This window comes from Cardiocondyla obscurior, linkage group LG04 (assembly GCF_019399895.1).
Source record: "Cardiocondyla obscurior isolate alpha-2009 linkage group LG04, Cobs3.1, whole genome shotgun sequence".
Taxonomy (NCBI): domain Eukaryota; kingdom Metazoa; phylum Arthropoda; class Insecta; order Hymenoptera; family Formicidae; genus Cardiocondyla; species Cardiocondyla obscurior.
In genome coordinates, this window is record NC_091867.1 from 467,242 (window position 1) to 483,441 (window position 16,200).

Sequence of the window (16,200 nt, forward strand, 5' to 3'; positions counted from 1 at the left end):
GCAACAACATTACTCTTAACACCTTTAATCTTTTTTATATCTTTTTTACCATTAATTCGCAATGCATACATTTTTGCTCTAAGTCCAACAAATTCCGTCATAATCACACCGTTGTTTTCATCTTTCATTAAACCTGGTACTTTTTTATTAACAAGTGGAAGACTATAAACATTGTCAGATATATAATCACTTGTATCAAATTTATTAATGTCGCGTTTCATATTTTCGTAAACGTCTTTGCACTCAATGTAATATATGAAACTATCTGTACAGTGTACATAATTTTACATCGGTCGTGATATAACGGTCGCATATACTCATGATGAAATTCATATAAACATGTTTTAGATATGTCGAGAATACACATGCCAACGTAGATTAGTTTGTTAAATTTTACCTCAAGTTTGCGCATTTCAATCGCAACCAGATTCTCGGCAAAGACACTGCGACTATAAAAATTTGGTTTTGAAATTATTGCCTCGGCGAGAATCTACCTTCCCAATGTGTTATAAGCCTAACGTCAACATGATTACGAACATTTTCCATGGTTTTGCCAAATACTGCATTGTTCATTAATTTGTATAAATTTTTTTTAAAGTTATTTTTAGCAATTGTTCTAAATTTTGTATTTAGTTTTATATATGCCTTAAGCTATGGAGATTGCTTGAATTGTAATACGCGATGTATTTTTGTAATGCGAAGACCATGACGAGCACATTGCTGCAAGTTGCGATAATGAATGATGTAACGTTTCTTATCGCACAAGGTTGCTAGGAGCTTGTCCTGACGCTTGCCGGGCGACTTATCACGCGTTGGGCAGAACGGTAAGTCAATGTGCAAATCATGCAAATTGTTTAGTATTCAAGCATCTTTATTATTTGAAAAGTGCGAGCAGTGTCGCGATTGGTCGGACTGTGGCGCTCACTGTAGCCTCGCGTTATTGGTCGCTCTTGCAAGGGGACCTATCAGGGCCTTCGCGCCATTTTGGGCATGCGCTGTAAAATAAGTCAATCGTCTCCGCCCACGAAGCGAGCTCGCTCAGTACAGAACACGTTGTCTCATCGCAGAGTGATCACGTCGTAATCACATTTAAGTTTTCTTTGAAATATAAGGTGTTGATTTGCAATAATTGTTGGTGTACAATAAATTCATCCGGCGGGACTTACAATCCCGTTCAAAGGAGCAATCAAACCAAAGTTCAACCACAAATGTTGCGGATACTCTAAATCAACCTCGAGAATTTAACCATCTGACGAATCTAATGGAACGTTCATTACATCGAAAGTGGAAGCGTTGTCAACCCATTGAAATTCAGCATATGGTAGTGGCTGACACATCGCCCATCCATATAAATTATTAATATCATAATACATCAAATATGTTGATGGTTTCGTTGAATCATGTGATTGCATATATTTATTATTGGCACAAGCATATTTACTAAAGCATTGGCTTAAGCCCCCACGTATACTACGCTCAATGAACATAACCATGTCAACATCAGTAAGAAGTTTGAATTTAATATTTGTATGTTTTAACATCGCGTCCTACGTAAAACCCTAGTAGAGTGTATTAATACGTTGGATCAAGTTTATAACTCGATATACAGCTGTCTCTAAAATTCTTAAATATATCAGTCAACAACAAAACATCGGTTTTTAAATATAAATCATTATACTCGCCAAACGTTTGAATTGAGAGCCGCGGCCAGATATCAACAGCGTGTGTATAATCACTCTCAGATACTATTTCATCTGTCAATGAACTATAAAACGATTCTCGCGGTGGTAAATATGAATTGTTGCACCGGAGCGGTGTACGGAGTCCATCCTCCGAATATTACACGTTAACAGTGTATATGGGTGACGGCTTAATAAATAGATATATCTTGTTATCGTTTGTTTAAATATATGTGTTGCTTTTATTTCTCCTTTCAGACTTCGTGTATCGGTGATAGAGTTACGAGTCGGTAGCTCGTACTCTCGTACTGACTTGCACGAGCTTCGGAGCTCGTGCATTTTATATTATTAATTTTGGTCTTGTCAGCGAAATAGCAGAAGGAAGTGGCCGCGTGCCCTACTGCCTTCTGCTGATAGCGCGCGATGACGAAAAGCTGACAAGACTGCTTCTTAGGCTCAGCAGATTTCAACGGCTTGGCAATCTGCTGAGTTGTATATAAAAATGTAGCGCACGCAGCAGTCAATGACTGGCGGGTTACAACAGAATCTTCCAACTTTTCAACGGAATCAATGTATTCATAGGGAAAGACACCTTTACGTGTAAACAAATTAAAATTTTAATTAATTAAATTAGAAAATTCGCGTTGCGACACTCGTAATTTATCTTTACCTAGAAAAGAAGCTAATTTTTCTAAACTGGTATTTAAAAATTTGAATGAGTCAATAAATCGTAATTTTATATAATTATTTCTATTATCATTAGTGTTTTTAACATTTTTTGTAAACAATATATATTTTTCTTTTGTAATAGGAAGTAACTCCACACTCCCCTCATAAGCTGTAGCTATTTCTTTAATAATAAAATGTGCATCATAATCTGATAAATTGTGAAAAACTATGGGAATACAATTTGAATCCATATAATTTATATTACAATCTTCATGTGCGGGCCCCCTGTATCGACCGGTTAAATGACAGTGATCACGCACTCGCATATCATCGATTGCAAACGTCTTTTCATATATGTGGCAATGTTTAGCTTTTTTAAATTTTGCTCGCTTGTCTTGTGTAAAACCTATCATTAGTGTAGGATTAGATAAAATCGTCTTTACATTGTATGCTAAATTTCTAAGTTCTTCGGCTAATCATGCGACGCAGTTATTATCACGGCGAAATCGATACATTGATAGAGAGTCGTCATATGAGCAGCACACATAGTACCCTATACTAAATACTTTATGATGATTCTGTGCATATGTAGATGTTGTAGGATTGACATCCATCTTTTCCAGAGTACATTCGAGATCGGCGTATACAACAAACGGCATCCGTTTCTTCCTGTTATAATTACTAAAACTTTGCCATTTGTCATCTTCACTTGGTAGCATAATTGCACAATTATTAATTTTTCCACAGTCCACACTGTGGGTTTCCAATCTTTCATTGGTACCAAAATAGTGTAGACATCTAAAAATAATAAAAGTATATTAATATACAATTAAATAATGTAAATGTTATAACATAAAATTATGATGATATTTACTGATCACAAAAGTATTTTTTGTTGTTCGTCTTGCTTAGCTGTGAACTCATGAGGCGAGACAAATTTTTTTTCAGAGAAAAATGTCCAATGGTATTGCCTTCTTGTGTATACAACAAATGTATATGCCTCTTCCTTTTTTTATCGGCAAGTTGTATTGGTAAAATTTGCTTATTTTCAATACCATATACATTAATTGAAATATTATTTAAGTTCTCAAATTTTTTTATTTGTTTTAAAGTTACTGGGAATTCAATATTTTAAAGATTTAATACTGTTGTATAATGTGAATACGATGTTACTCGTTCAGTATGCGCGTTAGCTGGATATAGAGCGGCCACAACTGCCCATGCAAAACAAGCATTATCTGTAGATTGTATGTTGATTATCGCCCGTTTCTTTTTAATTTCTTGAGATAATTTAACATAACACCCAGCATGCAATGGATTGTATTTATTTACATTTACGATTAAATTTTGTATGCGTGATAATGCCCAGCCACTACCATGTTCTTGAAACTCATCTAAAGATGCAAGAATGGACTCAAAGACATGTAAGTCATATCATTCTTGTAAATTACTTGTTTGAAAGAGTTCGCAATTTCTTGTGCATACACATTTATTTAAGGTTTTTGCACCTGTCACAAATTCACCATTAAACACAGTATTTATTTTCACATTGCGATGTTCACGCATAACATTTTGTACATGTTCGAGCACAATGTCTCGAGCATCTTCAAGAAACTGTTTAGGTTCAATATATTTTGAATTCACTACTGCACCAGTTAATATGCGACTTTTAAAAGCAATGTCAATCTTACACCATCAAAGTCCCACCTTATATAAATTATATCCGGCACTTTCGTGAACGAAACGCTGTCGTGTTGAATCTATTAAACTCTCAATACGCGCAATACGTGCAACAATTGAATTTTGAGCGCCGACAGATAATCTTGGACGTTTATTTTGATTTCGTTCTTCCAGTGACTTAATATATTCATCACATTGTTGCTGCTATACACAAAATTTATCATTTGAATTTAATCGAGATGCTTGTGTTACCAGCTTTTGCGTTAACTGATCCATTATTACTCTCAAGAGTTATGTATGACTAATGATTAAACTTACATATTCGACCATGTTTTTATGTGCGTTGTTTCACTGCATCACAATAAAAATGATGAGTTTGCATTTTAGCGAGTTCAATGATTTTATTACGGCAATTACATATTACCGCACATTTACAATGATTTTTTCATTTTAATTGTTTCACATAACTGCTAAGTTAATATTTTTTAAGCATGTTTTTTACCATTTTATAGTGTATTAAAATTTTCTCATTTTTTCACCAGATTCATAATTTGCATTTTATCTTATTTCAGAGATCGCGGAGTTCATTAAAACTCTTATTTTCTATGAACGCATAATTCGTTCTTTATAAGGTTTTAAGACCATGATGCATCATTAACTTTGCAAAACTATGTGTGGTATTATATGAGGGATCAAGTTACCTTTTACATGCAATTGATCAAATTACCATTTTTTATTTACCGTAAGCATCACTTTTATTTTTCTCACAGTGCATTAAACTTATTAGCTTTGCAAAAACTGTATGCAACGTTTTAACGCTTACTCACCAGCTACACTGAAGAATCGATCTTGCAATGAATTGAGTAAGCATTTGTCACGGGATGCATCACTTTCATTCTTAACTGTGTGTGATATTATACGATGGATCAAGTTACCATTTTATTCGCTGAATGCATTACTTTTATTCTTCTCACATAGTGCATTGAACTTATTAGCTTTTGCAAAAATTGCATGCATTTGACACTGGATGCTTCACCATCATTCTTCTCATGCAATGCTTCAAACTTATAATGCATAATTTGCGTTTTATACATATCCATTGATCTCACCATAATAAAAATAATCTTATTAGCTTTTGAAAAATTGCACATGCAACGTTTTAGCGCTTATTTACCGTCTCCACATATCTCACAATTATAATCCCACTATCGGCGATGTATAGCTAATATAAAAACCACCGAGGTTTTTTTGCGCATATATGTATATTATTATTATTATTATTTTATTTATTTATTAAAATAAATTCGGAAGTTAATCCTGCTCGCGCGTAATCGCTTTATTTTGCTCTCGTATCGTCGAGTCGCCTTGTTCGCGTGTAGTTGAGTCACTTCGCTCGCATGTCGTCGCCTCGCCTCGCTCGCGCGTTGTCGCCTCGCTTTACTCACCGCGCGCTGACTCCGCCCATTCTCTTTAAGATACGCTCGCCGTCGTCTTTCGCGCGCTCACTCATCCCGCGCTTCCTTGTCGCTCTTGCGCGTACATAAATTAATGTTTTTATCGAAAACAAATAAGAATTTTAGAAAACGGTATAGGACTTTTCGTTTTCTTTTTAAACGTTCTATCTACCCTAAAAGTTTGTTTACGTATGTTTGGGACACCCTGTATATGCCCCATATGTGTTGCATATAATATACATATAGAAAGAACATTGTCGATAAAATCAATCTTGCTGATTAATGCATTTTATATTAATAATGATGGTAATTATAGTGGGGGCTTGTGTATAAATTTGAAGTCGAAATTAAACTACAGCATTAGTCGTATTCGTTCACGCTGAAGACACTGCATACAAAAATGGACTTTTACGTTCCAACTGTAGCTAGCACATTATTATCAGCATCATATTCAAATAATGTGTGAGTATTAATTTTGCATAAATTTTCAATTTTTTATAAAAATTTTTTTTATATAAAAACTTTTTTATATAAAAAACTTTTACAGCACCTCAACCAAACAGCGCGCTGCACGCTTGTTAAGCAGACGTTATGCGCTTACAGCCACCAGTTATAAATATCTGGAAATTGGTGTAAACGCTGGCCCACATATTTATGTTGAGATCGCTATCGGGGACAATCGAGGGCATGAAATTTTATTATCTCTAGAAACTTGGAAATCTCTATGTGAATATCAAGAAAACATTCTGAATCTTCTTCATAATAAATTCAGAAATTCACAAGATTTTGTACACTTCGGTTCATTATCAGCTCGGCTATATAACATGAATAATTTAAATCTTCTGCGGTTGGAATCAAACAACGTGCAGATACTAATGACTGAATCAACGTATCGCAAGCTGCTTACTCTCGATGACTGCATCACATTAACTTTTGATAGAATGACTGCAGTTCTCGAACAAATTGATGCCAAGTATGCACAGTTTGCAAACATTGCTTCAGCTGTAAGGAATCAATTTAATGTTGTAGGTGCAATACGCGCTAGCAGTTCTTTTAATAGAAACCAATTTATTGATTGTGAACTGTTAGCTCTTGTTTTTAGCGTATAAATATATTAATGTTTTATTAAAAAAATTTTATTCTTATGTATTTTTCTTAATAAAATTCAGCGTTAAAAGATGTAGTAAAAAATAATATTTTATTCTTATAATATTTTATTTTTTATAAATATAATGTTAACAAAAATGTAAATATATAGAATATGTAATAAAGTGACATTAAAACAATTTTTATTTTATTATCTTTGTCAAATGTATGCGCCGCTGTTTCTTAATGAAATAAGATTTCCGCCATTTCTTGATCTTACTACGTTTGCAAGTTTGCATTTTAATTTCTCGGTATATGGTCTCGTCACTCGAGTGTAGTCTCACCATCAAATGTGCATTGAAAAAAATGCATTCTTTTCACATAAGCATTTTTTATGCATCGCGATTATGCGACGAGCTCGTAGCTGCCAGTCGTGAACAAAACGTATCGCGACATGGATAAATGTAACTCGGTTATCCATCAACTTTTAAATTGCGAAATAGGTGCAAAAAACGCCTTTAGTACGGACGGCGTGTGGTGCAACGCGCATAAGAAGAACAATATAGCGTTGCTAGACGTTTATCAGGGCAATCGTTTGCACGATTACGTGCGAAAGAAAATCGACGAGGTGGTGATCGACAGGACCCCAAGAGTTGGCGACGACGGGGCCTACATCGTCGACAAGTCTTCATTTGTGTGGCCACATTAGGCGTTTCGCCTTCATTGACGACGACCTACTATCCATCAACAGAAAGCGGCCAAATTAATTGGTGAGTAAATTTTTATAAAAACTTAACACCTCTTTCTTTCACTCGACTTACTTCTGACGTCAACATTCCAATATTTCAAAGTTTTTTAATCTGATTTCGGGGCAATGTGCGTGATGCGGGGGCAAGTAAAAAAAGTGCGTAAAAATGGTCGGTGCATAAAGATGAGCGGTGCGTTAGATTTTTTTGCTGACACGTGAGTTTTAATTTTTTTGGCAATGAGCGGGGCGCGGGGACGGGGGAAAGGATCTACAGCAAGAGGAGCGCAAAGAGGGGGAATCTCACTGGCGTAGAGACATAAGAGAAAAAGAGGGGGGTGACTCGTTCGTCTCTACGCCTGTGAGATTCCTCCTCCCTGCGCTCCTCTTGCTATTGATCCTTCTCCGTCCCCGCGCCCCGCTCATTGCCCAAAGGATTAGAACCCGTGTTTATTCTTTACTTGACACATCTGCGTTTTCGCGGAATGATAAGAGAAGAGCTTTTTTCGGCACGTTTGTTCACAATCAAAATCTAAAGAAATTTGTTTTTATTTTTTGGGATATCTAATTGCTAAAAAATGCTTTTTACTAACCACGATGTTAGGAACGTGGGGAGCTTCTATTAAGTCGTACGGGGCACTTTCCTGTATTTTCTTAATATTTTTATTCGTGAACTCTCAATCGCGCGTTCTTCTTACGATAGTACAAACGACTCTACTTTCTCACGCAAGTATCGGCGCTCCTATTTTTTTTCTACGCATGCGCGACGACTCATAAGCGTATTAATCAAAAAATAAACCTAACTCTTGACAATATTCATAACATCCTCCCCCTTTTTCTGGGGACAGAAAAACTAAAATTAGTCGCACAGAGTTCTCGTTCGCTTAAACTTAACATATTTTATTAGACAAATTTAAGACTATTCCGCCAATTAATTCGCTTAACTTCCAAGTCGATCCGGCTTTTTACTCATCCGACCGCTTCTAGTAATAACTATTTCCAACGAATTATCTTTCTTTTTACCTAACGTTTTCACAAAATTCGGTTCATTTGGCGCAATCTCCAACGGATAGAGTCGCTGTATTGGGCGTTTACAAATTCCACTCTTAGTTTTCAGTACAAACACCCGCTCTTTTCCGTCTCGCCCTGGAATCATCTTTATTATACGCGCTAACGGCCACACTATACGTTTGTGAAAATCGTCACCTATCAGTACAATGTCTCCAATTCTAAGTTGACGCGATTCATTTTTTCTTTCTTTCAAGAGTAACTGTCCTAAGTATTCCGTTTGAAACCTTTTTCGTACATCTTCCAGAAGCTGTTGTCTCCGTTTAATTTTTCGATTCAATTTACTATTGTAAAGCATGTCGCAATCCGCAACTCCGTTTTCACATACTTCTTGTAAGAACATGGAAGGCGACAACGGTCGCAGATCATCGGGATCTTCGGACACATATGTAAGCGGTCGGCTATTAATTATCGCTTCTACGTCACACAAAAATGTATACATCGTTTCGTAGGACAGACTCGCTTTACCTAACATTTTTCGCAGTAAATTTTTTACGATTCGAATAAGCCTCTCCCACCATCCACCCCACCACGGCGCTGACGGTGGATTAAAATGCCACTGCATCGGAAATACTAGATTATTTGCCATTACCTTTTCCCATTCGATTTGTTTAAACATGTTCGCCGCACCCTTAAAATTTGTCCCGTTATAACAGTAGATGTCTTTCGGCCGTCCGCGTCGCGCAATAAATCTTCTTAACCCTTCTAAAAATCCGTGTGTGGAAAGTGAGGAGACCAGTTCCAAATGTATAGCTCGGTAAACCGCGCAGGTGAATATGCAAATCCACCCCTTGTCTCCCCCTTTCAATATTAAAGGGCCCGCCAAATCCACACCTACAATCTCGAAAATCTTCGCATCACGCACTCGGTCCGAGGGTAAAGGTGGCTCTTCGCACTCCATGCGTTTTACATTTTGTCTTTTACATACTACGCAATTCACTATTACAGTTCGCGCGATCTTTCGCAAGGAAATAATCCAAAATCGTTCGCGTAAATGGCACATAATTATCTGTACCCCGGCGTGCCCTAACTTTTCATGTATTTCTCGCACCATTAAATACACAACTTCGTGCTTACTGCTTAAAATAATAGGACATAAGAAATTCGGATTGTCTTTTCTATTAAAAATCTTTGTTTTTAACACATATAGTCCGTTCTCATCTTTCGTGGTGTTAAAGGCTGACAATTCACCTTTTCCGTTATCACCAAACATTTGATTTTGTAAATATCTAAATAACTTAACTTCGGCCTTTTGCAATTCAGCAAAAGTCAATCCCAATTTCCTACAATCACGCTCTCTGTACACCTTTCCTCTATCGTTCAATCCTTTTTTACAATTAGTGAAAAACCTATTGGCCCATGCCAGAAAGCGCACATATTTATCAAAAAAAGAAAAATAATTTCTCACTACAAATTCCGGTTCCTTGGAAATAACCATTTGGGTAAGATTCAATACCTTGGCTTCGACGCTTATTTCTTCCTCTTTATAATCACACGTTGTCGAGGGCCAGTCTGACTCCGCTTTTAACAACCATTCTGGTCCTTGCCACCATCTCGAGTATAACAATTGTGTAGGACTACATCCTCGCGATGGTAAATCGGCCGGATTCAATGTTCCTTTTATATGTAGCCATTCGTCAGGTGAACTGAGTTTTCTTATTTCATCTACGCGGTTTCTTACGAAAACTCCCCACTGAATATCGCGTTTAATCCAAGCCAGTACCGTGGTAGAATCGGACCAAAATGTTGTTTGTACAATGTTTCTCGTGAGCGATTTAGCTACAACGTTCGTAAGTCGAACTGCTATAGACGCCGCCAACAATTCGAGCCGAGGTATGGTCGCCTTTTCGGGCACTATGCGAGACTTGGCGCTTAACAATTCAATTTTCACGCTGCTCTCCGTTTTGATTCTCGCAAATACTGCCGCTGCGTACGCTACTGCACTCGCATCGCAAAACGTGTGTAGAGACAGTTCGCCTGTACTAATTTTCCGCGGAATTTCAATCATGTTTAACGTAGGCAAATCGTCTAGCCACTCCACGAATTGAGCTTTACGTTCGTTTGAAATCTCGTCATCCCAATTTATTTTATCGGCCCATAATTCTTTGAGTAACAGCTTCGGCAACAACGACACTGGACACGTAAAACCGATTGGATCATAAACCTTCTGGGCCACAGACAAAATTTCTCTTTTTGTTATCTTATCAAGACGTCTTCCTTTTAATACAGCCGGGTTGATACTAATAGTGTCTCTTCTTTTGTTCTATAAAATCCCCAGTACTAAAGTATTCTCATTTTCAGACAAATCTCCAGTATACTCCCAACCGCGAAGTTCGAATGCTCCCGTTCGTAATATTGCCGAAGCCTCTTGCTCGAAAAATCGTAATTCTTCTTCAGAATCGACGCTTGTAACGCAATTATCGACATAAAACGCGTCTCTTAATTTCTTAACAACTTCCCGATTTTCGTTTGCTCTTGACAAATGCAGCTCAATAATCGCAGCTAACATGAAGGGGCTACATGTTAATCCAAAAACAACTCGACAATGCCGGAAACTTACTAACTTATCGTCGACTAACCATATAAAACGTAGAAAATCTCTTTCCTCTTTACATATCGCAATTTGCAAAAACGCTTTCTTAATATCTGCTACTACTCCGAGCTCCCTTTCGCGAAACTTGTTTAAAACAATCGGTATTAATTCAATTAAGTTGGGACCTTTCTCTAAACACTGATTTAAGGAAGGCTCCTCCGCGCTATGTGCTGAAGCATCAAATACCGGCCTTATCTTCGTTGTGCCGTACGCTTTCACTACTGGACGATGAGGCAAATAGTGATTTAATTCAATATTATTTTCATCATCGGGTACCCTCTCGATTACTCCATCAGTCAACCATTGTTTAAATATCTTATCGTATTCGTCAAAAAGCTTTTGATTGTCTAATTTTACAAGACATTTATTTAATCTAGTACGCGCGATCTCATAATTATTAGAAATAGGTGCATGATTATTTATCCACGGTAGCTTCACTTCATACCGTCCTTCGTCATTTATTTTAGTTGTTTCTAAAAGAAATTTACGCGTTTGCTCCTCTCTCAATGTTTGGCTAGCTTTTCCGATAGGGTCCGAAATACCAATCACATCTAAACTCCACATGTCCGTTATATTTGCTTCATGTACCATCAAAGTCGTGACCATTGACGCCGTGTCACTCCGACGCGATTCGCTTGGTAATTTGCCCATCACTGTCCATCCCAATCTTGTTTCGAACGCCGTTAAACCATTCTTTAAACTATATTTTCTACCGGTCAACAACTTTCCTGCTATATCCGCCCCGATCAGCACGTCGATCTCATTACTATTACCCCGAATATCCGATAAACAAATATTCTTTTTACGCAACTCGTCAATATGTTGGTCGCCTCTAATGCAAGGAATTGTATTACAAATAGTGTCTTGACCCATTACGTCAAAATTACACATGTATGTACGATCTATGTCTGTTAACTTTATTTTGAATACATCGTGCGTTTTACTTTCAGATTTGATTCCCCCAAACAATGAGTGCGACATCTTTTGTTTATTGAGTGACGTATAACCTAATTCTTTAGCTAGATCGGCGCGAATATAGGACCTTTGCGACGCTGTATCTATCACGGCTCTCACTACCCGCTCGCGCGACTGGGAGAATGCTATTACTCGAAGTGTCTGCAAATACACCTCGTGTTCGCAAAACGTAGTTAAATTATTATCTACTTTATCATCTACCGTCGGCTTTACGTTTTCTTTATTTTCTTTCGCGTCATTCTTATGTACGACTTTGTCCGTTAGGTGAGGACACATAATCAAAGCGTGACGTCTCGCACACCAATCACACTTCACATTCATTCTACATTTATGTGAAACATGCCCTTGTTTTAAACAATTGAAACAAGCCCTCTCTTTCTTAAGTACATTTTTGCGTTCTTCTAAGGTTAACTTACGCGCGCTATCGCATACTATATTATCGTGACGCATATTACAAAAAACGCAATCTGTCTTTGTCTCTTTCGCGGTGAACAGAACACTCGCGCTGGCTTCTTCTTTGACGTCTTCTGGCTTGCTTTTCGCCTTTTTAATCTTGTTCGGCTCTGACGACAATGCAAAACCCGTAAGCGCCATGTCTATCCTTTCCTCGTTCTCGACCTCCCGTTGCAAAAATCTAAGCAGATTGCTCAAACGATCCGAAGTCTCTGGCTGCTCCTCTGCCCTCTGCCCGCTACGTTGCCAAGCTCGTAACGTCTCCTCCGGCAGCGACGACTCCACCAGCGGGTACAACATGGCGGCACATTTATGTGTCGTCACGCCAAACGTTTCCAATGCTCGTATGTAACATTCGAGCTTATCATAAAGACTGTTCAATGCTAGCCTCTTGCCCCCTTTCAGAGCATTCTGCAACACCAAGCTCAGCAATTGCCTTACGTAATATTCTACCACGAGGTCGTCTCGGCCGAAACGATTCTTGAGACACGTCATCGTCTTTTCGTAATTTTCTCCCGTGGAGGGAAAGCTCCTCACCACCTCGTCGGCTCGGGACCCGGCCACCATAGCCTGGCGCAGATACTGGAATTTGTCCTCTCTGGTGATGGTCGTATCTTTATGTATTTTCTTAAACTGGCTCCAGAAAGGCAACCAATTCTTCACCATGCCGCCGAACTTTGGCAATTCCAGTCGAGGTAACTTCGCCGTTGTCTTGGCGCTAACCACTGGTGCGGGCCGTGCCACTTCCTCGGCGTTTGCCAAAATTCCCGCCATTTGCAGTTTTGCCACAAAAAAATGGGTCTTATACCAATCGTCTCCTTCCATTTCCTTGTCCATGGCATCTTCATCCACGTCGGTTGCAAACAGTAGATTATTATGCGTGTCGTGCACTTTGTCTAGCTCTACCATCTTGACTTCGAGTAATTGGAATGCTACCACCTTTTCTTCTTGCGAGGCGTCTTCTTCCCATCTCGCCGAAAGCGCGTGAAGGGCCTTCGTGAAGCTTGCCCGCACAGTCCTCCTCTTCTTCTTGGCTGCGTCCAAGGTGGCCATGTTCTCGCATAAATTGCTCGACAACGTCTTTTGTGCCACGTCACCGCACTGCCGCGTGTTCGAGAGACGAATGTAAAGGTTATGTTTCTCACTCGGCGTCGATATCTCGTCTTTTCGAATAAATTTCTATACTCTTCGTTCTCCCCGAGTCCTGTCACGGTCGCCAGATGTTAGGAACGTGGGGAGCTTCTATTAAGTCGTACGGGGCACTTTCCTGTATTTTCTTAATATTTTTATTCGTGAACTCTCAATCGCGCGTTCTTCTTACGATAGTACAAACGACTCTACTTTCTCACGCAAGTATCGGCGCTCCTATTTTTTTTCTACGCATGCGCGACGACTCATGAGCGTATCAATCAAAAAATAAACCTAACTCTTGACAATATTCATAACACACGAGGTGAAAATTATAAGCATCTAGCACGGGCATAATAACATATCATTTTTATATTAATTAATTAATTAACTTCTTAATTCTTTTATTTTTTTTTATTTAATGTGGTATAACTTTGTTTTGCTTGAAAAGCACACAACAGTTGATGATTTAGATAACTTTCTTGTGCGAAAATTGTAATATGCTGACTTTTTACAAAACAAGTACGTATAAAAAATGTTATACGTACTTTTATTAAAAAATGATATTTGTTTATTTTGAAATCATGAATTTCATTATCTTATTACCTTAATAATTTTATGTGTTGTTGTACGCACACGATGGTACCGTAAAAATCGGTAACCGCGCGTAATTGTTGAGACAGAATTTCGAATCGCGCCGCGGAAAACCATATGAACAGAGCAACAAAGCTACAGAGACAAACGATGGAGAAGCATTGCCAAACAGCAACAAATTGATGCAGAAAAATAATGGTTTTTATTGGTTCGTGTTCTACGTCAAAAGGATATTTTGCTTCTGCCGGGAAGATCTGATCAGTAACAATCAACGGTGTGATTCCTGATATAAACGCTCCAAGAAAAACTGCTGCTGTGATGCTTGCGTAAAACATTGCGCATCTATTGATGTACCGTTGATAAAATACTTCCTCGTAAGGTTTTGCGTACTTGAAATTATACTCCATTTCCGAAACTAAATACTGAAATTTAATTATTACCGGTCAAATTAAAGTAGGATTTGTAGTTATACAATTATTGTTTGCTATAAATAGGTAATAATCAAAATTTTTGCAAACATGTAGAACCGATAAGAAAATTATTTAAAAAAAGGGGATCCTAAACCTTGTTTTACCACCTATTTGTAGTTTTCGCTATTTTTTTAATTGGCTAAACAAAATTAACAATTATTTTACATGATTAGTGTACGTAATCTAATGTTGCACCGTGAAGGTGCCGTGGGGTCCGTTCTCCGGAAATTATTAACGGGATATCGTTAAAATAAAGTTATATCTCGTAAAGTTGCTGTGCCTCTTTATTTTCCTTTGTTTGCTTTTACAGTTGTCGACGCCACGCGTATATTCTAATACAAAATCTTAATTGCGACTGCCTGTCCGAGCCGCGGCTGCCCCTATATATGCCCTGCTGTTGCTATGTCAAAAATCATAGCAATTAGCAGAATCGCGGGTGGCAACCGCGACTGTCCTCGGAATGTCGCGTCCCGGCCGGAAATGCCGGGTTACCTTGATCGGCGGTATTCTGCCGATCAAGCTAAATGGTCGCGCGCGTGCGACATTCCAGCGTTATTCCCGAGCTTTTGTTGCCAAGGGCTCGGGATATAACACTAATATATTGGAGATTGGTCAATTTAATATTAAAAATGCAAAAAAATTTGAAAGTAACAGTTGTCTACACAAACATTTGTTTAACACATATACAGGGTGTCCCTGTTGATGTAAAAAAGTTTTTAGTTGTAGGTTGAGCTTCCGAAAATAAGTAGAAAAATCCTATACGGATTTGCAAGTTAGGCGTTAATAACCGAGAAAATAACATTTAAAGATTTAACGCCCCCCGTGCGAGCAAAAACGCGCCGTTCAAAGCTACCGAGACGTTGGTGGACCTAGAGATGTGGCTTATTTTACTCTATTCACAAAGATTTGGGTAATCTATGAATCTCTGTAAATAGAGTGGTGGTGTGGCTCATCGCACTCTATTTACAGAGATTCATAGATTACCCATTTCTTTGTGAATAGAGTAAGATAAGCCACACTTCTAGATCCACCAACGTCTCGGTAGCTTCGAACGGCGCGTTTTTGCTCGCACGAGGAGCGTCAAATCTTTAAATGTTATTTTTTCGGTTATTAACGCCTAATTTACAAAACCGTATAGGACTTTTCTATTTATTTTCGGAAGTCTAACCTACAACTAAAAACTTTTTTACATCAACAGGGACACCCTGTATAGTTTGTAGTTGATGCGTACAAATGGATACTAGTCTTTAATGTAGTCAACATAAAAAAAGACGATAACATCATTCAAATGGCGATTTAAAGTGTCATGAAAAAGATAAACAAAAACTACGTTTTACAAGGGTTGCTCTATAAGTCCTTAGAAAATCCATGAAAGATGGTGCTCTTAGTTTTGATAATGATTTACTTTTAATAAGTATTATTTGTCACTAAAGTTGTTAAAGGCTCAGTTATATTTATTAACCACGATGTTACAGAATTAAATTGCGCGAAATAGTTGAGACCACAAGTACATTGCAAGATACAGGTGTTTTTAATTTTGCAGAATAAATTTAACGTAAAAAAAAATCTCAGCAAAATGGGTACCACATTTGCTTTCAATCGAGAA

General features: G+C 37.9%; 2 protein-coding genes across 2 annotated transcripts; both read right to left on the reverse strand.

Moving 5' to 3' along the window:
- Nucleotides 1-8,253: 8,253 nt before the first annotated feature.
- On the reverse strand, nucleotides 8,254-10,389 carry LOC139101982 (uncharacterized). Its single transcript, XM_070655532.1, has one exon. It carries the CDS (start codon nucleotides 10,387-10,389, stop codon nucleotides 8,254-8,256), a length of 2,136 nt encoding a protein of 711 aa, XP_070511633.1.
- A 250-nt stretch (nucleotides 10,390-10,639) lies between these two features.
- Nucleotides 10,640-14,131, reverse strand: LOC139101739 (uncharacterized). The gene has a single exon (XM_070655122.1). The coding sequence runs from the start codon at nucleotides 13,453-13,455 to the stop codon at nucleotides 10,645-10,647; it is 2,811 nt and encodes a 936-aa protein (XP_070511223.1). The 5' UTR covers nucleotides 13,456-14,131; the 3' UTR covers nucleotides 10,640-10,644.
- Between the last annotated feature and the right edge of the window lie 2,069 nt (nucleotides 14,132-16,200).

Coding starts and splice junctions, on each gene's coding strand:
- LOC139101982 (XM_070655532.1), bottom strand. CDS start 10,389: ATGATTGAAATTCCGCGGAAAATTAGTACAGGCGAACTGTCTCTACAC.
- LOC139101739 (XM_070655122.1), bottom strand. CDS start 13,455: ATGGCCACCTTGGACGCAGCCAAGAAGAAGAGGAGGACTGTGCGGGCA.